This window comes from Eurosta solidaginis, chromosome 4 (genome assembly GCF_040869045.1).
Source record: "Eurosta solidaginis isolate ZX-2024a chromosome 4, ASM4086904v1, whole genome shotgun sequence".
NCBI classification, from domain to species: domain Eukaryota; kingdom Metazoa; phylum Arthropoda; class Insecta; order Diptera; family Tephritidae; genus Eurosta; species Eurosta solidaginis.
The window spans coordinates 72,844,298-72,871,115 of NC_090322.1; the positions used below are offsets into that span (position 1 = coordinate 72,844,298).

The 26,818-nt window shown below is 35.7% G+C and overlaps 1 protein-coding gene across 5 annotated transcripts in view; it reads right to left on the reverse strand.

Annotated features, from left to right (window-relative positions):
• Atg9 (autophagy-related protein 9) overlaps positions 1–26,818 on the reverse strand; it is a 347,588-nt gene that overhangs the window by 190,653 nt on the left and 130,117 nt on the right. For 4 of the 5 annotated variants that reach the window (XM_067782081.1, XM_067782079.1, XM_067782080.1 and 1 more), the window contains one exon: positions 14,711–14,924. The exons of the other annotated variant lie outside the window; for it this stretch is intronic. In XM_067782081.1, coding sequence (XP_067638182.1) covers positions 14,711–14,924 — 214 coding nt within the window. The remainder of the gene's footprint in view (positions 1–14,710; positions 14,925–26,818) is intronic. 5 annotated transcript variants of the gene reach the window in all.

The following is a 26,818-nucleotide window of genomic DNA, read 5'->3' on the forward strand; positions in this document are numbered from 1 at the left end:
CTCACCGTCCAGCCTCACGGTCGCCATGTGGCGTTCCAAAAATGAAAGCCTTCTTCGTGTGCCGCCATGCGGCGTTACCTTCTTAAATGCTGCTTGTTTTTGGAGGGCGCCGCCTCCAAATTGTTGCCGCTTTCAGGGTGCCAATCATTATATTGTTCGAGGGGGCCTTCTCCGCCAGAACATCAGACGTATTTATTATTTTCAATAAAAAAAACGAAAGAACTTAAGTGTTTATTTTAGCAGTTTTTAATTTATTCACTAAATTCAACTCTCCACGATGTTGGTCAAAAATGTAATGGACGCTCGTATTTTTTTATTTCTCTTTTTCTTTTCTTTGTGTGACGTTGGCTGCAGTAGCACTTACCATGCGTGTTGCCACTGCGTGCGCCTGTCAAGTACAACTAAAGCCCCAACCACATAGGATGCTTTATTATATTTTTGCTAATGCTACATTGCTACCCAACGATTCTCTAAGTAGCTATATCTACGTCACCGTTATTTTACTGTATGTGGTATCACAACGGACCTCCATGTTGTCCAAGTGAGCTTCCCCTATTACCAAACCTAACCTAACCTAACAGAACCGCAAAAATTCACCTGAATCTTGGATATAGTAAACCAGGTGAAATTTTAGCCCAACTAATAATATTAAAAATAAACTCACTTTTGGTAGTACTTTATAAAGGTTTGTTCAGCCGTTTCCTCCTTAGCTTAAAAGACAGTCAAAAAAAATGCATGCGCAACTATTCATAGATGTTGCACCTAATCAAATATGTACTTATTATTTAAAAACTGTTTGTATGTTTTGCTACAAGTGCTGAGAAAATAGCCCTGCCAGCATTTTCTCTTTCGCAAGTAACTAATTTGATACGACATATCTGAAGAACTGATAGACGGGGATATCGCCGTTGTTTCGAATTCTTATCAGCCTTCGGGAAGAAATGTGCCCACAAAGCGAAACGACATTGAGATAGGAAAGCGACGAAGCATTTAAAAACTATTTATATTATGGAAGTTTCAAAAGCGATAAGACAAAAAGTGCCAAGGAAGATAATATTTTTGTTTCGCAAAAGTAACCATCTCGATATAATATTTTCGGAAGTTCAAATTGGCGAAGAGGATTCATACTAATGTGAGCAAATCTTTCGGCAGAAGTGGTACCTTCGCCAATGTCTTGTCGAAGCAGGGTTTACAGGAAGCGTCTCAAGTAATCCAAAAATGCGAATGAATTTGTGCTCCATAAATAAAATTGCGAAAGTATATTTTTGCGAATAAATAGATCAGAGAGAGGTTTAGGGTTTTGCTCAACCTTTTTAATATTAGCAAAAAAATCTCTGCTCGGAATGTTCACCACAATACATTTTTCCAAGTGCACGAAACATTTAATTGGAAAAAAGAGTTGTCAAAAATTATTGAAATAAAGGGAAATGCAAGACGTTACCGTTATTTATCGCTTTAATAGCTGCTTGGAGGAAAAAATTCTATTTTTTTTGTTTGTGAAATAAATTTGTATCGCCTTAGTAGCTACAAAACGTATAGAATTAGTTACTTCTTGGTGATAGACGATAAATACATATCGTTAGCTTAATGTGAAAATGTGCTAAGTCACTTTTTTTGAAAAATTGTATTTTAATGCAACATACAACGATCACAAAAAAAAATATTTTAATTTTTACGTGCTGTGGGCAATGATGTGTAAATGTGCTAAGTCGTCAGCTGTTCAAAAAAAATGTGCTAAGTCAACCAGTCAATAATATCAATCTGAATTACTAGCCATTTCTTTGTGCGCGCATTTTATTTACTTAATTAATTCTGTCTAAAAGTACATGCTTTGTTGTTGTTGTTGTTGTATTAACGATAAAGGCACTACCCGAAGGCTTTGGGCCGATGTTGATGGTCCTTTGCCGGATATAGATCCGGTACGTTCCGGTAACGAAGCACTATTAAGGTACTATCCCGACTATCTCGGGAACGATTTATATGACCACTTTAAACCTTTCAGGTCATTCCGCCCTCCCCACCCTCTAGCTCCATGAGGAACTTGGGGTCGCCAGAGCCTCGGCTGTCAATGAAACATGATTCGCCACGGGTAGGTGAGGTTGACAATTGGCATAATTCGTTTTATAAGTTATTTCGATAAATAAAACAGGCCGACAAAATTCAACCATTATTCAGAAACCATACTATATATTTCCGAAGGTTTGTGATGCGCTGAATCCAAATCTGGCCTTGCTCTATCAGCTCTGGTTTTTGAGATATCCTAACCTAAAAGTGCAAAAAACACCGGTTTTGCCCATATTTGAGGTTATGTAGCCTTGCAGAAGTTTTCTTTCACCAAAATTAAAGGATGACATCTTCAAGTACAAGTCTTCTTCTTTCAAATGGCGTCCAGTTTGCTCAAATATCATTTTCTTTCGCTGAGATATCGCATTTTGAAATTTTCATGTTTCATGGTAGTGGTGGTTTCAACGTCATAGGGTCCTGGTGTTACGTCTACTGAACCCAACCATTGCAACACATTTTGAAACAATGAAGTCAATGTGACTAGAAAAAGAGAGTTTGGAGTCAAAAATTACACCCAAGTGTTTACTCTCTTGACAACGATTAAGAGATTTAGCATTTAGTTTGTAGATAAAGTATGTGGAAGTTTTTTTTTGGAGTAAGACACAACACCGCATTTGTTTGAATTTAAAAATAAATTATTGTCTGCGCACCATCCGCCGAAAGCGTCCAGATTAGAACCGTTAGAAATAGTTTGACAAATAAATAGTATTTTTTGGAATATTGACTTTAATAATACTATAACTTAATTTAGAGCATCAACGGTTAAGATATACTAAATATCACATTTGAACCTCCACTGCAGTTTTATTTGACGTTTTAATTTTTTACATTGAAAAAATTATGAAGTACCACATGCAGTTGGAATTTTTTCGAAGTTTTTTATTCATAAAATAAATACATTTTTGAATATGGTGTGCAAGTGTTACAAGTTAGGTAAATGATGTCAATATTTTTCACGATATTTATTGAACGTTTAGTGTGAAATATGGATGGATCATGATCCAGTTCGCAAAATATGTAGAAATTTTCAAACTAATCAATATGGATTGCAGTACTGACAAGGGCAAGTAGTTCACTAACGTGCGATCCATCAGTATTTGGTAAAATAAATGCAAGGGTTTTTTTTGCGAGCAACTTAAAGTCAATAGTAATATTACTATCAATAATACTAGCAGACGTTGTTCTGCCCTAAGTTTGGCCTACCTCTAGCTCTCCCCCCCCCCCCCCTCTTTTCCCGTTTTCTCTATCCTTTTATTCACCTCTGAGTCAGGGTCATTATAGGGATTCCCTGTTTTCCAGTGGGTCTTGTCCACAATGGACACTTGAAATTTCCGTGATTCTGAGCTTAGAACACATGTGTAGCTGCCATTAAAAATATTAAAAATGGGTACCCAGTTATTTTGGCGATCCAGCATACAAATGAGCATGAAAAATATATTAAAGGATTAAATCTCCTTAGTGCACAAACATTAGCATATACAAACAAACATACCAAAAAATAGAACATTTGTTTAAGAATTTTAACGAAATGTTTAAATTTTTTAAAGAAACAGTATTTTTCAAGAGATGTTTGCATTCTTAACCATTTATGTTTCATAACCTTGGCAACGCGCATAAATATGCACATACATATGTACATATGTCAAGCTGATATGAAATGAACATATGTACATAAATCCATATTTCTGAAGATAAATAACGCTAGCCAATGCTATGTATGTTGACAGCGACAAAACACACGCATTTTTTGGTTAAAATGATACATTTTAAAAAAGGAATCAATGTTTTTTTTTAATGCAGAGCAAAGGCAAATATTTCAAAGTTTAACTGCAACGAAGGAGTATTCCAATCGATCCATCCGTTTTGAATTTATAGCTGGGTTATTGCAAAATTGTTATTTTTAGGCTTTTCAGATAATTTTTATAATTTTCTCGTAAGAACCATCCTCGTACTTCAAGGAATATTCTAAAAAAAAATTTGCGAAATCGGGACAACCGTTCTCGACATTTGCGCTTAGCAACAAATTCAGCGACTTATTTTCATATCACCCGCTTTTTTTGCAAGCTAGTAGAAATAAAACCCTACGTACATAGATTAGCGAATTGCATATAAAGCAACAACACAAAGTAAGCTAGTTGAGTTTGGTAACCGGTTTGAGATGAAATCGCTTAAGCAACAGTACCAAAAAAAAGGTCACTATTGTGAACGACCGAATGAAATGTACATACGAATGTGCAGATAAACAAAAATAATAGCGTGGCAGCAGGGTGACATGCATACAAACAAACATACACACAAATAAAGTTAGCACTTATACACAAACACAAGCAAACAATATGTGTTTATCTGAGGTGATGCTCATTTTTCCACTCTTTGCAATAACAATGTTAAAGCACGAAGGGTGAGAATCGCACGCATAGGGTATACATGGAAATCAAAATGCAACAGACTTCCATGCACTGCAATGCAATGCACTGCGTAGTCTAATAGCTCCGACACATAGCAGTTTTTCATATAGATGAGTTTAACACAAGCTTATGCATTATGAGTAGATTACATGTATTTTTATGGAGAACGGGAGAATGAGCGACACTGGCGCCATCTGATATTGAAAAGTAGCCAACTCCCCAATTTTGTTCCAAGCAAATCATAAGAAGAAGAATTTGACATTTGCTTTGGCTAAGGGTGTTGGCACACTTTGCAAGTGTAATTATTTTTCCCCTTCGGTGGTAATTTTTCTACCATCTTTCACAATTAAAAACGGCAATATAATAAATGAATACCGGATCGTCCCATGGCAGTGATTTGGCAAATACTCCGAGGGTATTCATGCCATGAAAAACTTCTCAGTAAAATTGTATCTGCCTTGCAGATGCCGTTCGGAGTCGGCATAAAACATGTAGGTCCCGTCCTGCCAATTTGTAGTAAAAATTAAAAGGAGCACGACGCAAATTGGAAGAGAAGCAAAGCATAAAATCTCTTCGGAGGTTATCAAGCGTTGCATTTTTTAATTTTTTATTTGCATCTTAAGAGTATGTTGCAGTACTTTTATCGAGGCTGCACACTCCTTCGTCAGTATATTTTAGAGTATTTAACTTATATTCGTCGATGCCTTTGCATAAGCGAATATCGACATATTGCAAAACCGTATATCTAGTGGTATTTAAATTTTAAAGGAGAGTAGAAAAACTTATTATATGTACATAGTTTTTTCTTCTTCGGGACTTTTTTCCATGACAAGTTAAAGTATTTTTTTTTTTGTAAATATGTCATCACATAGACCGGACGAGTCCATAGTATTAGAGCATTTAGTTTATATGTTCTTAAAAATGTTATTCTTTTTGCCTTTAGGCGCTTTATATAATTGAAAGTTCTTAAATGCAATTTCGGATAAGAAATTTAATTTAACCGTTGTTTTTCAAAATTGATATTCAAATATGAAATGTATAATTTTTTTTTGGATGGAGCTAGATGTATAGAGCTCAGGACTAAGAAATCGCAAGTTTGCACCAGTGGTGGCTTTGCAATTTAACGATATACGGTTTTGAAAAACATCAACGAAATTTTATGCATACAACTGAAGAAATATTAAGGTCTTTTTGACATTAAAACAAAATTCTTTTTGTTTATTTAATGGTGTATTCACGGCGAAACTGCACTAGCCTTAACCAAGCAGAATAGCCTAGTAGTTAAGGCTACTGCAGTAATTCGCGGTTCGAATCTCGGTGAAACCTTACGAAATTGCCTGATGATGATTACGCGGCGGTTTTAGAAATGGTACTATCGCAAAATACCATTACATTTTTCTTTCTGTTCTCTTAAAAAAACATAATAATTGAATGTTCAATTGTTATAAGCGGTGGTAAGTTCAGGAATTCATAAAACAAAAAATTTTTTTTTTCTTAAAATGTTTGTTTTCCACGAACATTGAATATTTTTCCAAGAATTTATTTTTAAATTTTCTAAAATATTTAGATACTTTCGATCTCTGGAAATTACAAATAAAGAGGATTTAAGTTAATTTTGTGTATTTTGCAATAAATAAAATGTAAAGTATTATTGAAATTGTGTAACCAGTGCGGGTAGAACTGCAATTTACAGGCAAAAAACATAATTAAAAATAATTGTTTTACATTAATAAAGTCAGCTTCTTTCATTAATTAAGTCTCAAAATGAGAGTCGGTCGAACAAAACAAAATTCGCAGACAAAATTCATCATATATTCATTTCTTCTCAATATAACTTTTACTTTGATATCATTTTAAAAATTCTCAATTTGTGAGATAGAACAAATAATCATTACTGTGTAAAACCTCACCAAAGAACTTTGGCAACTTCTCGGCCCACTGTCGTGGCTTTTTCTAGGACCGATTTTCTGCTGAATTTAAAAGGAAACAACGAATGGTACACTTCTTTTTTATTTTATTTATTTATTTATTTATGGTCTTGTATACCTATTGTAACGAATTCTGGGGATTTCTGATATTTATACACCTTCTGCTAACATTCGAATCGCTGAACTGTAGAATAAATAACTCCAATATTCTGCTAACGTTCGAATCGCTGAACTGTAGAATAAATAATTCCAATATTCTGTATTGTAAAATGGTATTTATTAGCCTACTTTAGGAGTAGTACAATTATACATCACTTCGCAACTAATAGCGTGTTTAAATCAAACTGATTACTGATTCCTCAGCTTGCAATGCTTTTATACTCTCGATTTTCTCGTTCACCCATTTCTCCTAAGGTCTAGTCATTTCGCACACAGTTCGAGAACAAATGTATCTCATGCTTGGTTACCAGCTATATACATGTATATTTGTAGTTTATGCATAAGCGTGTATATGTGTGAGTAACTACTTCGGCTGATGACTACAACTGTGTGTGTGAGATATCTCTTCGTTGCCTTGTGCAAGTGTTGCTAGCTTTAATGTGCACCTGTACATAAGAGTGGCTGCTTCATGTTTTTTTGTTGTTGTGATTGTTTACTAAGAGCTTAGTGATGCTAATATTCGTAACACTGCCCTCCACATAAGTCTAATCGTCCCGATCAGACAAATTTTTCGATCTAACCGCTGCTAGGCTCTCCGAATGAACTCCCTTCTATTTCGCAATTGTTTGTATGCAATAGATGACATCACTGATCCGCTTCACAACTTTGTACGTGCCTTCCCAGCTACATTGAAATTTTGATGGAACACCTTTCCGCCGGTGAGGGTTGTATAACAGTACCAAATCTCCTTCCCGAAGACCTTCTGAATTAATTGCGTTATCGTATCTGTGTTTCATCTTACTACACATTACCCTAGTTCCTTGCCTCACACTGTTGCTTGGCCACTGGACTACTTCGAAGAGCTTGAGCTTGACAGATTGGCTTTGCATAATCAGTATCGTTCTGACGTTTCACAACAGTAGTGCGCCCTGGCTTGAAACCGCCTTTGCATTCTTTCTGAGGAATTTTTTTCTTCGTTTTAGTGCGTCTATTTCGGTTTCTCAATTCCAGTATTCTTCCGCAGATACATTCGGTATTGATTTGTGTATTCCATTCGTTCCACTAATCTTTGACCGGTCTACTGTCTTTGACTTTCGTGGTCTTTGTCGAGTCTCCTCCACCAGCACTCGCTTACTGCTGAACCCTTTCTCAAAACTGTAGTTAAGTGGTACATCCTTGTTCTTATATCGCATAATCCTTCTCTGCATATAGATCCTGATGCCATGGTCAAGTAAGAAATCCACTCCCAATATGACTTCATCAACGATCTCTGTCGCAACGAATTTGTGTAGAACCATGACCTTCCCAATTAAGACTTCACAACCGCTTCTCCCTGGACTTGGTTGTACGCGCCAGTGACCGTACGCAAACTTGCTCCAGGTAATGGTTTTACTCTCCTGTTGACCAAATCAGATCGGATTAAGGAATAGGATGCGCCCGTATCTACAGTCAGTACATGCTCCTTGCCATCCACGTTTCCTCTGACGGTAAGACTGTTCGATTTTCTTCCGATTTGTGATACAGATATCACAGGACATTCAGTAGCTGGAGCAAGTTCTCTATCTTTACATCTGGCTTACTCTTGCTCATCTCCTCCAGCTTTGTATTTAAGACCACCTGTTGGAACCACTAAGGTCAAGACCGAAATGACGTGCAATGTGACCTGGCTTCCCACATTTGAAGCATTTGATAACTCTTTCACACCGCTTTTGCGATCCTTTCAGTGCCTCCCTTATTGTGTTCACCCAGTATGGCCTTTCTATTTCCACACGGCGTGCTTTGAAAGCTGGCTTAGACAGGAGTGAGGCAGTTTCCTCAGCCAATACATGGGATACCGTTTCAGCAAATGTTGGCTTTGGGTTTGCGTATGTAGCTCGCTTCGTTTCCACGTCCCGTATGCCATTTAAAAAGCTCTAGATTTTTACCCTCTCGGTGTATTCCGTGGGTGCGTCCGCGTTTGCCAGATGGGCCAGCCTTTCGACATCCAACGGAAACTCCTGCAAAGTCTCATTCGCTTTTTGGTAGCGGTTTTGCAACTCGATTTGGTATATCTGTTTCCTATGCTCGCTTCCGTAACGTCTCTCGACTGTAGGTTAAATACCTGGGGGTCGATTCCGGTTGAGTGTTATAGTGAAGTGAAAAAAAATGTATCACTTTGGTTATCACTTACTGTTTTCATTTTTTCACTTCACTGAGTTCGAAAATGCGATTCTTATAACTGCTGTGAATACTGTTAGCTGAATAACATTTGAATTTACTATGAGTGAAGTTTTCTTTGCTGAATGATAAATTATGACAGATTTCTTTTGTTTTTGTTTGATGTTGTTTGTTTGACAATTTTTTTTTTAATTCAAACGCTAACACAAAATTTGTATCGGCGTTAACTTTGTTTTCGCTTCACTTCAATTCGAAGTTTTAACGCAAAACGAGAATCAATAATCGTGGTGAATTGGTGTTAATACTTTTCACTTTACGATAAAGCACAACCGGAATCGACCCCCTGGAAAGGAACAGAGCCGTCAAAGGATGGTGTTTTTACCTTTGGATTATTCGCTGCGATTTAGTTGCAACTCCTGTATACGACCTATCAATGTTTCAATGTCGGCATCGATTTTGCCCTCGAGTTGTAAAATGTTTGTATCCTGCGCCTCCAGCTTCGATGATACCCTTATCTCCTGTGCCTCCAGCTGCGAGGATATGCGGGCCTGCTGTGCTTTCAACTGCTCAGCCAACTGATATGTCTTATATGTCTTCTATTCTTCCAGTTGTGATGCCATATATGTTTTCTGTTCTTCCAGTTGAGATGCCATTGTCGACGTTTGTGCAGATATTGCAGCCAAAATCATGTTCAAGTTTGTATTCGCCGTCGTCTGCGGTGTTCCGTTTTTCTCCTCCAATTTTGTTGTCTCATCGCCCTAAAGATGAAACACATACTCTTCCACGTTAATTCCTTCTGTTTCCATTGCCTCTCGTAGTCGTTTTGTAGTTCGGATTTATTGCCGGTTGTATTCAACCCACGGTTCTCCAACTCCTTTTTGAGCTGCTAGACCTTCAAATCACTTAACTTGGCCACGTCCTTGTAGTCCTCTGGAATTTATTCAACAATTCCTCTTCTGACACCAATTGTAACGAATTCTGGGGATTTCTGATATTTATACACCTTTTGCCAACGTTCGAATCGCTGAACTGTCGAACAAATAACTCCAATATTCTGTATTGCAAAATGGTCTTTATAAGCCTACTTTGGAAGTAGTACCATTATACTTCACAATTATACTTCACTTCGCAATTAATAGCGTGTGTCTCGTTCACCCATTTCTCCTAAGGTCTAGTCATTTCGTGAACAGTTCGAGAACAATTTATCTCATGCTTGGGTACCAGCTATATACATGTATATTTGTAGTTTATGCATATGCGTGTGTATGTGTAACTACTTCGGCTGATGACTACAACTGTGTGTGTGAGATATCTCTTCGTTGCCTTGTATATAAGTGTTGCTAGCTTCAATGTGAACATGTACATACCAAGTTTGATTAATTTGCGAGACTTTCGCAAAATGCTCAGAAGTGAGCTCATATGTGAACAAAAGAAGGTAGAAACTTTATTTTTATCGCAAAAAACTTTAAACAAGCTCCTACGCGAACAAAGAGCGACAGAAATTTTATTTACCGCATATCACTCGCTTAATGTTTGCAGGAATTCTCGCAAGTGAGCAAAGAACGATGCTCATTTTTGTGGCGCAGAACACTTTCTTATGAGCTTTGTAACATGTGTTTTGTGACAAAAACCAAAATGCAGACAAAATAATGGTTCATTTCGTATATAGCGTTACTTCTTCTATCGAATCGCAGCGCAAATAAGAAATAAAACAATTTTTTAGTTCTATGATATCCGTGGAAGTGAATACTTCAGTGCTGTGTTTAGTTTTGTGTTTATTATACGCAAATAAATACAGTACAAAGTAAGTATAAACGCCTCAAATGCGCGGCAATGTATTTAATATAGGGGAACACAACGGGAAACGGAACAACTGAAAAATTCGCTCATCCTATTCCTTGTGATCATTTTGCAACATCCTTTTTATACTTATATAATATTGGCGGCCACCGTGGTGTGATGGCAGCGTGCTCCGCCTATCACACCGTATGCCCTGGGTTCAACTCACGGGAAAAGCAACATCAAAATTTTAGAAATAAGATTTTTCAATTAGAAGACAATTTTTCTAAGCGGGGTCGCCCCTCGGCAGTGTCTGGCAAGCGCTCCGATTGTATTTCTGCCATGAAAAGCTCTCAGTGAAAACTCATCTGCTTTGCAGATGCCGTTCGGAGTCGGCATAAAACATGTAGGTCCCGTCCGGCCAATTTGTAGGGAAAAATCAAGAGGAGCACGACGCAAATTGGAAGAGAAGCTCGGCCTTAGATCTCTTCGGAGGTTATCGCGCCTTACATTTTTTTTTTTTTAATATTGTTTCCGACTGGATCATATTGCTATCGTTTTCATATGCGTTTGCGAGAGTTTTATCCGGTTAAATATCGTAAATCGCTCTAATGGGGTATCATTTGTGAGCATTTGGTCCGCTGGGTAAGAGTGGTTGCTTCATGTTTTTTTTTTGTTGTTGTGATTGTTTACTAACAGCTTAGTGATGATAATATTCACCACACAATATTAGGTACATGTATGAGATCATTATCTAAATGTTAGTGGTTTGCAATAATTATATAATTGATTGATATTTTGATATTGTGCATTTTTGGTATTGGGGTATGGTATCGGTATAAATATATATAAACCGCATTCCTTTATTTTGTTTCACTTGTAGCTTGTTACAATGTTCGAGTCGGCTAACATGAACAAAATCGTAGGTCAGTATATGAAATGAGGTTCTATAATGGATTATAAACTACTGTTTTATAGTATTTGCTGACGTGCTTGCACGTTCGGGACATAAATCCAATTTTTTGTGATATTTGTGCCTCTGCATATTTGAGATGATCATTGACCTAAAGTTTCTCATCATTTATAATTCGTCGGTATTTTATTTTATTGAATTTTTGTAAGGTACAATTTGCTATTTTTAAGGCTACATTACGTTCTTTGGCATGTTTTCTCCTCATGATCATCCATTTCGTTTTATCAATATTTATTTTAGGCTTATTTTGACACAGCTACTTATGTATATACATAATTCAAGTCTGCCTACATCATATATGTACATAGCTTCTAGCTCCGACTGGTACTACTGTGGATGTTTTCCACCATGCTGGGAATACACCTTTGCTAAAGCTCTCATGGACAATGCATGTATAAGCGTATCCCAAATATTCCATACAGTCTTTATATACAACTCCCGATTCCAGTTTTTTTCATACTTATTTTTTAAGTTAGCAGTTGTTCGCATGAGCTGTTCCAAATTTATTTGTTTGAGTTCAAAAACACTTCTCCTAATATCCCATATGGCCTCATCTGTTGTAATTTGTTCGAGGGTATTATATATTGTTGTGATGCTTTAGACAAAGAACTGATTCATTACTCATCGTCTCATGATCGATTACTCAAATCTATGGCATTTTTAAGACATTTCCACTTTAGTGTTTGATTATTGCAACTAACCGCTATTTTTTATTCCATTATGGCTTCTTTTTTATTTTAATAATGACGTTTTGTATAATTATAACTATCCCACTCATTTCTACTCTTTGCGATCTTGTGAAGCTCATATTTTAATCTGTTTAATTCCGTAAGCTCTTCTCCATTATTCATAGATAAGCGTTGCCTTTATATCACCCAAGATAGTATTTATAATTTGAATTTTGAGTCCTATAACACAATTATTCAGTTCCGAGATATTGTAACTCCTAAGGAGAGCAATCAGATTTTCCTTTGTATATTTATCCCAGCATAGGCGACTTTCATATTTCTCATTTTATGTGTTTCTTGTATGGGCCGTTTGAAACACATCGTTTCGTGGTCTGATAATATCTGGTTTTACACTTTTTATTTAAATTTTATCATCATTACTATAAAGAAGGTCTATTTTTGTTTGTGACATTTCTTTTATTCTTGTATTAAACTGTATTAATTGGTGCACTGACGCTATCGCGAATGCATGATTAAGCTGGTTTGAGTAGTTGACTGCACATTCACATTTATGTTAAAGTCGCCTATAATGATATTGTTTTCATTTTCACTAAAATATTCTTCCAGCACCTCTGCCATATGGTTTACATATTCAACATCCGATGTGTTTGGTGAGTAGTATACTATAAAACTTTCCTTTTAATCGTATTTTTTAGAGTATTTACCACAATACACTATAAATTATTAAATATACTGTTATATGCTACTTTTAATTCGAACGATTTTTTAATATATATTAGGACACCACCTATATATCGGCTATGTGAATCACATCTAACGTGATTATTGCCAACAATATTTAATTCTGTCGGTCTCGGCACATAAAATAATATTACGTTTTTCTTAATCGATCATTCTTTGGACTTCGGTTTTGTTTCACGTAAGTAATGAGGTGTACCTATACACTTCATGTGTGCTTTTTTCTTATTTCGTACTTTTGTATTGGCACCTTAATTGTCTCTTAATTGCTAATACCCGCTCTTTTGTTTTTTTATTTGCAACTTATTGACATAGCATGGACACTAATTATCAAATGCGTCATGATTAATGTCTTTTTGTAAATACAACTTTTCTTTAGCCTGAAAAGAATTTGGGCATTTGTTTATCGGGGTTTCTCCACACGTTTTCGAACTATGTTTCCCATGTCACCTATGGTAGGCTTCATCGCTTTTACAATCCGAGCTCCATGATTGAAACCTTTATTTGCTCAGCTTCAAGAATTTTGGAAAAGCATTCATTATCATTTTTATTAATTATATCTTGAACCGTCGTGTTACCTAGTTTTCTCTCAGCCTTGCTTATACACATCGTTCTCAAATTTAGAATTTATGCCCGTGACTACAGTGCTTAGACGAATCAAATCAGCCACTTTTACTTCATATTCTCTACCAATATTGCTTCCAATTGCTACTTTTGTTTTTTCGCGCTTATCTGTATTTTAACTATTGATTACCATCACCCCAATACTTTTGCCACGAAATCTTAAGATTTTTCGGATCCACCTTGTTGTTCAGATCTTTACCTGTTTTTTGACTAGTTTGGTTTGCTTTCGGTACCACTACGTTTGCAACGTTTTTTTTTAGCTGTGGTACTTCACTCTTTTTATTATTAATTTTAATGGCATCTGCACATGACACCTTTTCATCGTTATTGCTGCTTATTTTTTTATTTCAGTATGCACTCTTCCATTGCCTCTACCAATCATCTCTGCCTGTTTTTTACTTTTTCAACTATGTATATTCTGTACCTTTCCACTGTTTTTGCTAATCATATCAGTTTTATTTTTTACCTATTCAACCATGGTATATAAACACTTCATACCCCCAATTTTCGTTTTAAATTGCTTTTGCGATTTTTTTATCATCGCAGCCCGTTGAGTGTAACGACTCTCTACTGCTTCCAATACAGCTTTTATTTCATTATGACTTTTTTTCATTGGATCGGGGGTGGTATTCGAACTTGCACTCCTGCCATGATCAATCCGTTGACAAACAGACTCGATCAAAGCCAAGTCTTTTTGTTGTACAATTGTTCACCCATTGGATGTCTGCTGTATATATTTATACTTTCGAATAGAATACATGTAACTTCGTATATATACATGTACGAAAGCTTTGCATTGTTGTAGGCACATTCTTCATGCCTGTTATTGTTGCTATACGGGAATTGGTCTTTATTGCTAATTGTGATAAATAATTTTTAAAGAAGTTTTTATATTTCGCTTAAAACTATGCAGAGAGATGCGTTACGTATTTTCATGGAAACAAAATTACTAGTTACGCTTTTTTGCAAAGACCTGCACATCATGGAGGGGGGAAATTGTTCGTATTATATAAGACATGTTTTATCTGGTCAATGTAGATAAGATCAATATAAAATTTTACCCACAAGTACTTTATAGAACTGCTTGACAATTTAGAATCTTAATTTCTTAAATTTCGGCGTGTCATCCTTAATGCAAATCTAGCTTATATTTACGACATTAGACCTTTACAAGAGCGTTTAGTTACATACGTCGTCCATGTGCAGAGCGTTTAGATAAAATGTCTTCATATCCAAATATTGTGTTATTAAATATATAACCCTCAGAAAGCGCACAACAAAATAGAGTATTGATAAAAGAAGTATCAAATATGTTAAGCCGTTAAAATTATCAATGCATTCTCTCATTGGGATGACAACGTCTCTTAAAGTAACTTTCGTACGATTAGTGAGTGGTGGGTCATTTCTGAAATTAAACAAATCAAAATATAGTTTATTATGTACATATATTGTATAAATACATATTAAAGCAATAAAGTTGTTAGCATTCTAATGAGAATTTTTAAGCAACTGATAGGGATTTACATTTTTGCATTGTTCTAAAAAGTAATTTTCATACAAATAAGGTGTAGTATGTGTAAATGATAAGTTCTAAGAACCCTGACCAATTTGAAACGGTCTTCATTTAATTTTTTTATTTTAAATTTTTGTTCTAGGAATAGCTCTTGCTTAATAATTTAGGAATTCGCTTGTAAGATAAAAGTTAAATAACTAACTTTTATAATTGTTCTAAAAGAAATACGTATTTTGTAATTTTTATTTTTGGTTTAAAATAAAAAGAAGTAAGGAACGCTACGTTCGGGTGTAACCGAACATTACATGCTCAGATGAAAGATTAGCTGCGTTGGTTTCGTAGGGTTTCGTAGAGGGTTTTTACGTTTGGGAAATATCGACCAAATTGTAGACCAAGGGTGACGTTTTTGGAACGATTTTCCTTCATCCTTTGTCAAATAGGGGAAAATCACCATGTAGGAAAATTAACTTAGGGTAACTCTGAAATGTGTTTGTATGACATGGGTATCAAATGAAAAGTATTACCGAGTATTTTAGAAGAGAGTGGGCCTTAGTTCTATAGGTGGACGCCTTTTCGAGATATCGCCATAAAGGTGGACCAGGGGTGACTCTAGAATGTGTCTGTACGATATGGGTATCGAATTAAAGATATTAATCAGGATTTTAAAAGGGAATGGCCCTTAGTTGTATATTTGAAGGCATTTTCGAGATATCGACCAAAATGTGGACCAGGGATACCCAGAACATCATCTGTCGGGTACCGCTAATTTATTTATATATATAATGCCACGAACAGTATTCCATATTTATTCTAAAGTTATATTTTCCGTCAAAAAACCAATTCACCATATTTTATCCTTTTTTCGTATTTGATATAGAATTATGGAATTTTTTTCATTTTTCGAAATTTTCGATATCGATAAAGTGGGCGTGGTCATAGTCGGATTTCGCCCATTTTTAATACCAAGATAAAGTGAGTTCAGATAAGTACGTGAACTAGGTTTACTAAACATATGTATATCGATTTTTGCTCAAGTTATCGTGTTAACGGCCGAGCGGAAATACAGACTGTCGACTGTGTATAAAAACTGGGCGTGGGTTCAACCGATTTCGCCCATTTTCACAGAAAACGGTTGTCGTCATAGAAGGTATGCCCTTACCAAATTTCACAAGGAATGGTAAATTTTTTTCGACTTATGGCATTAAAAGTATTCTAGACAAATTAAACGAAAAAGGACGGAGCCACGTCCATTTTGAAATTTTCTTCTATTTTTGTATTTTGTTGCACCATATCATTACTGGAGTTGAATGTTGACATAATTTACTTATATACTGTAAAGATATTCAATTTTTTGTTAAAATTTGACTTAAACAAAATTTTTTTTTAAGTGAGCGTGTTCGTCATCCGATTTTGCTAATTTTTATTTAGAACATACATATATAGTAATAGGAGTAACGTTCCTGCTAAATTTTATCATGATATCTTCAACGACTGCCAAATTACAGCTTGCAAAACTTTTAAATTACCTTCTTGTAAAAGTGGGCGGTGCAACGCCTATTGTCCAAAATTTTACTAATTTTCTATTCTGCGTCATAATGAATTATCGCACTTTTTCGGTTTTTCGAAATTTTCGTTATCGAAAAAGTGGGCGATTTCGTTCATTTTAAATAGCGATCTGAGATGAGTGCCCAGGAGCTTACATACCAAATATCATTAAGGTACCTCAAAATTTACTCAAATTATCGTGTTTACGGACAGACGGACATGGCTAAATGAATTTCTTTTTTCGCCCAGATCATTTTGATATATAGAAGTCTATAACTCTCTCAATTAGTTTATGCCGTTACGGTGTTAGGTTAGGTTGAACTGGCCGGTCCATGAGGACTTCAAATACACTGAATGAGCCCGCGGTGTTACCGGAAGTTTGTTTTAAAGACCAAACTGAAAAACCATATCAAAAACCAGGACCTATGTCATAAAATAACTCCGTCCTCGTGGCGAATACTAGAAGCTTGCTAAGACTTAAGCCAATTGCTGCTTCTAGATCTGACAGCTGTATCACTCCTAATAGCTGGAGTTTTAGCCGGGGACGCGCAGGGCACGAGCACAGAACGTGCTCCATCGTTTCCTCCTCCAACCCGCACTTCCTACATCTGCTATCACTGACCAAGCCTAATTTAAAGGCATGTGACGCCAAAAGACATTGTCCAGTCAGAATACCCGTCATGAGTCTACAGTCCTCTCTTTTTAATGATAGAAGCAACTTTGTTAGTCTAAGGTTGTAAGACCTACACATAATCTTCGACACTTTACAGCCCCGCGCTTGGTCGATCATGTGCACCTCTCGTCTTCGCTTAATCTAGCTCAGTCTAATTGGGACGTCTACGGAGCAAGCTTCAAGGGATGCGCCCTTTTTAGCTAGTTCATCCGCTCTTTCGTTCCCATATGCCCTGGGACCAAATATAGCTGTATGCTTCTCCCTGTCCCGATTTCCCCATTTAGATGCTGTGCTATGCGAGATTATTGCCTTAATTGCTGCTTGACTGTCAATATAAAAGTTAACACGGTTGCAGCTTAAGCTATTATCTTCCAGGTTTCCTACTGCTTTGGTTACGGCTAATATTTCACCTTGGAAAACGCTACAGTAATCCGGCAACCTGTAGGATCTGTTTATTTCCGGATCAGCACAGTATACCGCAGACCCTAATCCTTCCACTACTTTGGAACCATCTGTGTACACATGTATCGCCTCGTCCGCCATTTGAGCACCCTTGCACCAACCGCCCACCTCTATTGTGGCCTTATGATCTCCCTCGAAGCGCAGATAGGGAATCAGGTAGTATGTTCGACTTGTGATTGATGACGCTATACTACTATGGCCGTATGCTCGGAGGTCAAGCTCCCCGAGGCACTGAGCCTGGTTGCAGTTGTTAACGCTATGTTCTTTGCTACCAGCCCTACAGGTGGAATGTGCAGAATGGCATACAGGGCAGCCGTCGGGGTTGTTTTCAGGGCTCTCGTAATGCTAAGCATTGATAATCTGCATACCCCTCTAATTTTTTTAGGTAGGTTGTTTTTTGTGTGGCTTTCCACCAAACAAGAACTCCATAGTATAGAATAGGACTTACAATCGCTGTAAAAACCCAATGAGAAAGATATGGCGATAAGCCCTACGTACACCCCAGCATTCTTTTATATGCATAAAGTGCCGTTGAAGCCTTCTTCACCCTCTCCTCCACGTTGAGCTTCCATGACAGCTTACTGTCTAGGATGATTCCTAGATATTTTGTGCAAGGTTTCTCCTGTAGAGTCACCCCTACTACCTTAGGCCTGGCCCAATTTGCGACCTTGTCCCTGTTTGTAAACAAGACCATATCCGTCTTATCCGCGTTGACTTTCAACCCGACATTAGATGCCCAGGTATGAATACCCCGAAGCGCCTGATCCATCAAAGAGCTAATCGTTGGAAGGCACTTTCTACTTATGACGATTGCAACGTCATCTGCGTAAGCCGTAAGGTTTACGGGTCCCTCATCGAATCGCCTGAGCAGTTGGTTGATGACCAGCGTCCACAGCAGAGGTGATAGCACCCCTCCCTGCGGCGTGCCCCTGTCCACTGATTTCGTGGCCTCTTACAATCCCCATTGTGATATAATCTTCCTGCAAGTTAACATGCAGCCGATCCATTTGGTTGTCATTTGTTGTCACAAATCAGCCCCCGAATTCCAACATTGGCTAACGCTAAAACTAAGTGCTATTAAAAGGTGTAGGAGTTTGGCTGTTATTTCTTTCGACTATATGATACTACATGTTTCATAACTTTTCTGCACTTGTTAGTGTTTTAGATATTTTTAGCGAAGGAGCTTTAGCGTTAGCCAATGTTGGAATCCGGGGACAAAACACCTTAGCAAACAACTGCTTGATCTAGCCCCGCCTCTAAGAGAATTAAGGGAACACCTCCATAAGCACTATGATGAGATCCGTCCCCTGCCAATACAGCCGTTTTATCCACACAGAATCGGCAAACGCCTTTGCCAGAACGCGCCCGATGAACCCGGCTATCAATATACAATATCCTACTCTTGCAGAAGAAAGCACATTACAAGGGAGACACGAGTATTTTTTTAATGGACGTTGTGGCAGGTCGCTGCCCTCAAGTGGCCAAATGGAACCAGGCTAATCCTGTTCACGCGATCGATTTACATATATATATATGTAGGGTTCTTATTATTTTTATTTAACTTTGTATTTTAGTTACTGTGAACTTTGTAATTTTTAAATGTAATATCAATATTTTATTTTTCAATATTGATTTTTCAATTTTCAAAAATTTTCATCGTTGTGAAAAATAAAAAAATAAAATAGACGCATACATTAAGGCGTATTAATAAATATAGTTTAAAGTTTTTTCAAATTAAAACGTGTTTTAAATCTCCACATTGGCGATCTCTGCCTATTTAAAAAATTGGTTTGTGTGCAACTTGAAAGGTAAAAAGAAGAGTAATTAAAATTAGCTCAATTAGAGAAGCAACGTGAACGCGAAGAGAAACGCAAGCCACTAACATCAATGTAAATTTCGACAAGACAAAACATCTTAGCGATGCACAAACTCAACAACAATAATGTCGCTTGATATATTTAGTTTATAAGATTGTCTGTAAAAATAATAAGAAAATCAAGCGAATAGAATGTGCTTACGCAGTGAAGTGCACAAGGAAGCTGTGAAATGAACAGAATATAAAGAAACTGAATGCCTTTACAATAAGAAATTAAGAAAGGCACATATCTTTAAGGGGTGTAGAAAAATGCAGCTTAAAAAGAACATACGAGTTTTAAAAGCTTGTTTTATCGATAGAAAACTTATTACAAAAAAAATTCTCAAGTGCACAAGTTCTTAAAAAGTTAATAGCACCCAAATTGTGTGAGTGGGCGTCCCTTTCTAGATAAACAATAGCTAACAGCAAAGCACACCAACAAAAGTGTTCATATTCTGCGAAACGTAGCATACTCTGCGCGTCTCCAATCACGCCAACCACAAGCTGTTTGGCGTATGATGACGACAATAGCGACCTCAATTTGGCGGCGATTTGTCGAAAGGAAATCAGTTCAAAACCCCTAATTGCTTAAGATCGTCATAGAACATCGAAGGAGGCGCGGCAACTTAAAGAAGCAGTGATTGCGTAAATTTTATTACCAAAGCTTAATGAGCACTAATTAAAAATTCCAGGCTGTCAACTAGCGAAACGTGCATGTGCTTGCTAAAACGCAGCGGCACTTTTGGGTTAAACCACAAATGTACAGTAACAGCAATAACGAGCTAATGAAAAACTACTATCAAACTTGAAATCCTTTGGTATACAATTTATGAACGTATACTATACATATTTGTTTGGAGCCACATTTAAGCGGCGTCTATAATAGTTCTTATCCATATTACACCCATCTACCCCTTCATCAAAGCCAGTGCATAAACACAGCTGAAATTGACTTCAACGATTGAGCAGCAAAACAAGCAAAAGCTATTGCATAAACATCGGTTGCAGCAGCAGAAAGAATATCCGAATCAAGTATTTTTTAAAAACGACGTCATTTTCCTGCATTGTAACAATAATTTTGGTGAGGAGTCATATCTATTTTGTTTTTGTGTGTGAATATATTTTATATATGTAAGTATACTGATATATAGATATATTTTATATTTATTGTAAACTCTCTCGTTAAATTATTTATTTGATACATTTTTCGAAATTCATAACATAATTACTGGTTTATTTTACGGTTTTGTTTGTGAACTCTCTTTTTCAAGTTTTTCAACATGTTTCGTTTACCAAAACAGAATACACAAACATCTACACTTTCTAATAATCTAAATGATTCATTTATAAATATACCAAATGACACTTTACAAGAAAATATTACAAATCCGTATGATAATTACAATCAAAACGAAATTTCAGCAATATCAGTCAAACTTCCACAATTTTGGACTAGTTGTCCAGAAGCGTGGTTTATACATGCGGAAACACAATTTAGCACCAAAAATATAACCCAAGAGAATACCAAATACGAACACATTATAACAGCACTTCCACAAGAAGTAATAATAACAATTTTAGATTTTATTCAAAATCCTCCCCTTACTAACAAGTTTAGTGACTTAAAAAAGTTTTGATAGAAAGACATTCGCTTAGTGAAAATTCAAAGCTAGACCAAATTTTGAGTGATTCAGAAATGGGTGATCGAAAGCCCTCTGAGTTTTATCGGTCATTAATTTTGTTAGCGGGTTCAAATTTTAGTGAAAATATTTTAAAGAGAATTTGGTTGAGAAAACTTCCCAAAAATTTAAATGTCATTTTGGCTAGCTCAAGTTGTGATAATATTAATGAGTTAACAAAATTAGCAGAAAACATTTTTGAAGTTATGAATAAAAACGAAGTTTTCTCAGTAAATACAAATTCAGATACAAAAGTTCAAAATTCTGTTGTTAAAAATCTAGTTAAAACCACCTCTTTGATGTGTGAAAATTTTCAGAAACTTTCTTTGGAGTTAGCTGAAATTAAAACAGAAATGTATCGGAACCAATATAGGTCCCGTTCTACTTCTAGGAACAATTTTAGAAATTCTTTTAGGCGTCGTTCTAACTCGCATAATAATCCAAATTGGTTGTGCAGATTTCACTACAAATTTGGAAATAATGCTAGAAGTTGTGAATAACGTTGTTCTTATAACAAAAGACAAAGATTCAACAAACTAAATTCTTCCCTTGTTGCAGCGACGAACAATGGAAATTTAGAATTTCCGACGCGTCGCTTATTTATTTTTGATAGAGAAAACAAACAAAATTGTTTAATTGATAGTGGAGCAGAAATTTCGGTATTACCCGCGTCCAAATTTCCTCATACGAAACGTTGACATAATTCTCACTGCAGCTAATGGCTCACCAATTGCCACTTACGTGAAAGGGCTTTTAAACGTAAATTTAGGTTTAAGGCGTGAATTTCCCTTTACATTTTTGATTGCGGATATAGCCAAGCCAATAATTGGTGCTGATTTTCTTTGTAAATATGGTCTTCTTATAGACATTAAACATAAACGTTTAGTAGATCCATTAACCAATCTCTCAGTTAATACAGTATCCTACTTTTGTGATATTCCATTACCTAAATTATTTGTGGATGACAATAAATTTACAAAATTATTAAAAGAGTTTCCGTCACTTATTTCAGAGCCAGATTATAATAAACCTGTTAAACATACAACAGTACATCGACTTGTAACAGAAGGTAGTCTTCCATTTTCTAAGCCCATGCGCTTAGATCCGGTAAAATACAAAACGGAGTTTGATTTCTTAGTTAAAACAGGCATTTGTCGGCCTTCAAATTCTTCAGTAGCATCGCCACTTCACCTTGTACCTAAAAAAGAGTTGAATGATTGGCGTCCATGTGGTGATTTTAGAAGATTAAATATTGTAACTGTTCCCGATCGTTATCCCTTACCTCACATTCAGGATTTTAATATAAACCTTCATAATAAAAATATATTTTCAAAATTAGATTTAGTTAGGGCATATCACCAAATTCCTATGGCTGAAGAAGATATTTATAAAACTGCTATTACAACTCCTTTCGGTATGTTTGAATTCATGAGAATGCCTTTCGGACTTAGAAATTCTGCACAAACCTTTCAAAGATTCATAAATGAGGTAGTAGGTGACTTAGATTTTGTATATGTTTACTTTGACGACTTACTTATTGCAAGTAAAGACGAAGAACAACATTTAAAAGATTTACGTATCATTTTTCAACGCCTTACAGAGTACGGTTTAAACATTAAACCAAGTAAATGTACTTTTGGTGTAAAAAATGTAGATTTTTTAGGACATAACATTTCTGGAACAGGTATTCGACCTTCTGATGAAAAGGTATCAGCTATTCGCAATTTCGAACGTCCAAAATCAGTTAAGCAGGCACAGAAATTTATTGGTATGGTAAATTATTATCATAGATACATTCCAAAACTAGCAGAATTTACAAACCAAATTTATGATCTAATTAACAAAGTAAGTAAGAAACGTGACAAAACTTGTGTAATGGACGAGAATACGAATGAAGCTTTTGAATGCATTAAAGATAAATTTGCATCTACGATATTGTTAAATCATTTTAACAAAGATGCTAAATTATCTTTAACAGTAGATGCTTCTAACACAGCGATTGGGGGCGTTATACAACAAAATTACAATAATAAAATTGAGCACATTGCATTCTTTTCTAAAAAACTTTCTCCAACTGAAATTAAATATAGTGCTTTTGATAGGGAGTTATTGGCGATTTACTTAAATATAAAAATTTTTAGATATCTTTTGGAAGGACGACAATTTACAGTTTATACGGACCATAAGCCTTTGACTACTGCTTTAAATTCAAAAACAGAACGAAGTCCTAGACAAACGAGACACTAGGAATTTATAGCACAATTTACTGATGACATACAATAAATTAAAGGAGAATCCAATGTTGTAGCAGATACGCTATCTTAAGCTTCTGAGGTCAATGCAATATATAATACAGAACTGAATTTTAAAATTTTACAAACTTAACAACAAAAAGATGATGACTTAAATCAACTTGTATCTGATTCTCAATATCTAAATTTAAAACTAATTAGTATTCCCATTTTAAATTTTAATATTTGGTGTGAAATTTCAGGAGAAACTCCTAGGCCATTTGTACCGAGTAATTTGCGAAACACAGTATTTGATATTTTACATGGAATAGGATATCCGGGTACAAGAGCTACACGACGGCTCATAGTTAAAAAATATTATTGGCCTAATATGAATAAGGATATTAATATTTGGTCAAAAGAGTGTCTTAATTGTCAAAAATCTAAAGTTTATCGTCATACAAAATCCCCTCTTGTCAAAATTCAAATTCCCAAGAATAGATTTGAACACATCCATTTAGATATAGTTGGACCATTACCTATTTCAAAAGGACATCGCTATATTTTAACGATTATTGAAAGATTTACCCGTTGGCCTGAGGCATATGCATTAAAACATATTTCAGCAACTATAATTGCAAATAAGTTTTTTAGAGAATATATTTCTCGGTAAAGATAACAACTGATCAAGGAAGCCAATTTACATCGAAATTGTTTTCAGAGTTAACTAAATTACTTGGTAGTCACCAAATTACAACATCCGCATATCACCCTCAAGGGAATGGTATGGTTGAAAGGTTTCATAGACAATTAAATACTGCTTTAATAGCTAGAGAGGACACAAATAATTGGTATGACGAGTAACCGGTCATATTACTTGGTTTGCGATCTATTTACAAAGAAGATATTTCGGCTACACCAGCGGAAATGGTTTTCGGTCAGAATTTACGTTTGGCAGGGGAACTTGTTGTGCCATCAGCTAAAAATTTCTCATCAACTGAAATTTTAACTAATTTACGTGAACATTTTCGAAATGTTAGATCAAATTTAAGTCATCATAAAGATTCTGATACTGGAATTTACGTTTCAAAAGATGTTCAAAGTTGTAAATTTGCATTTGTTAGAGTCATTAATAAACATTCATTACAACAACCATATGAAGGACCTTACAAAATTGTGGAAAAAGACCAAAAATGTTTTAAACTTGAAATAGATAATAATATTAAAACTATTCATATTGATAGATTAAAACCTGCAATAATTGAAACGACAGACACAAACAACACCAAGAATTTACATAAAAAGAGAGTTACGTTCAATTTGTTTAATGTTAAATTTTCTTGAAGGGGGAGTAATGTAGGGTTCTTATTATTTTTATTTAACTTTGTATTTTAGTTACTTTGAACTTTGTAATTTTTAAATGTATTGTCAATATTTTAATTTTCAATATTGATTTTTCAATTTTCAAAAATTTTCATGGTTGTGAAAAATAAAATAGACGCATACATTAAGGCGTATTAATAAATATATTTTAAAGTTTTTATAAATTAAAACGTGGTTTAAATCTCCACAATATATATATAACTTTTTTCTTTGTTTTTTGCCGAATCTTTGATGGACAGCGGTTTGTCAAGCGACGATCTGAGACTGCTCAGCAACAGAAGAGATATCATCAGGCAAGCGTAAGGCTTAAAGACAACAGAAGCAAGCGTTTTATACATTAATTTTTAAGAGTGGTGAGAACAGTCTTTTTTATAGAAAACAGGGAGTCCGAGCTATCAAATGTGTTTGGGTGAGAGTTATAATCTTGGCATAAACACCGAAAAGGTTCATTTAGTTCGAAATTCGTTCTAAATTGTTTCAGCAGAAGAAGTTTTAAGTGTCTCGAAGTCCGAGAGGGAACACAAAAGCTCATTTCGTTCAGAAGGAATGGGCTGGAGATTGATCCATTTAATAGTTTTGTCATAAATATTACTCCAATCATTTCCCTTCGACTAGCAAGAGTTGGAAGATTGATAAGCTGTAATCGATCAGTATAAGGTGGAAGATTATATAAAGAGTCTGTCTGTCTGATTACGCGGATTCCAGATTACTGAGCCAAATTCTAATATTGACCTAACGAATTTTGTAAAAAGTGCTTTAGTTACGTAAGGGTCGTTAAATTCTTCACTGCAGCATTGATATAACGGTTGAAACTATGTTTGGAATCCATCGTGCCTCCTAAGTCAACAAAATTATTTACAATTTCTAGACTATAGTTGTTAATTGTATACGAAGCTGGTGGCGAAATTCTCCGAGATAAAACACATGACCTTACATTTTTTTAAGATTGAGCGGATTATAATATGCATTGCACCAGGTCACCAAGTGATTTAAATACGTCTCAAGCAAGGAATGTTCCTCAATAGACGCGTATGATTTGAAAAGTTTTACATCGTCAGAAAGTGTATTTTTAAAGATTACTTTTTGCGTACGATTACCAAGATACGAAGAAATCCACATTTTAGACGGGGTTGAAAACCAAGTTGACCGAGCTTATAAATAAGTAATGGATGTGACACTTTGTCGACACCTTTGCTAGAATCGGTGTCAATTACATCGGTGTGAAGGCTTTTTCTAAATCCATGAGAAACGTGAGTGGTAAATTCCAGTAAATTGGTGATAGTTGATTTGAGAAGCATCGCCGGCTTAATCAACGCTGGAAATATTATCCTGGAACTTCATGTGTGATGGAAATCCTTTCACCCCGCGTTTAGAGTTTACGAATCCGTAAAATGCCTTCGGATTGCAAATTATATTTCTTTTCATTTTGCAAAGATAAGCTTTGTAACACTTTTTGTTCAATTGAAAATACTTATGACGAAGAATCAAGTACTGTAAGTGTTATGTATGAAACGAGATGGCAGCGCCAAGACAAAAATTATTTATATATACATCTGGCAACTGTGTTGCCAGAACATTCTTTATCTTCTTCTTTATTACTTTTTATCTTTCAATTGATATACTTTGACGCATTAACTTTAAAATGTAACAATTAACCCATTTCATTAATTAAATAAACACTCATATATAAAAGTGGTGTCAGAAGTGTATTTAAAAATGAGCCTTACACCGGAGGATTTAAAAACAGTGTTGGATGCGCTGGCAGGAGCAATCCGAGGAGCTGTGGAGGAGGCTGCACAGAATGCTGCGGCAAATACAAATGTAAATCGTTCGTTGTCACCCAAACCGCCACCGTTTAGTATTACGGAATACCAATCGGAAGATAAATCCTCAGTACAGGATTATTACACACGTGTAGATTGGGCATTACAGTTGAGCAAGGTTCCAGAAGCGGAACA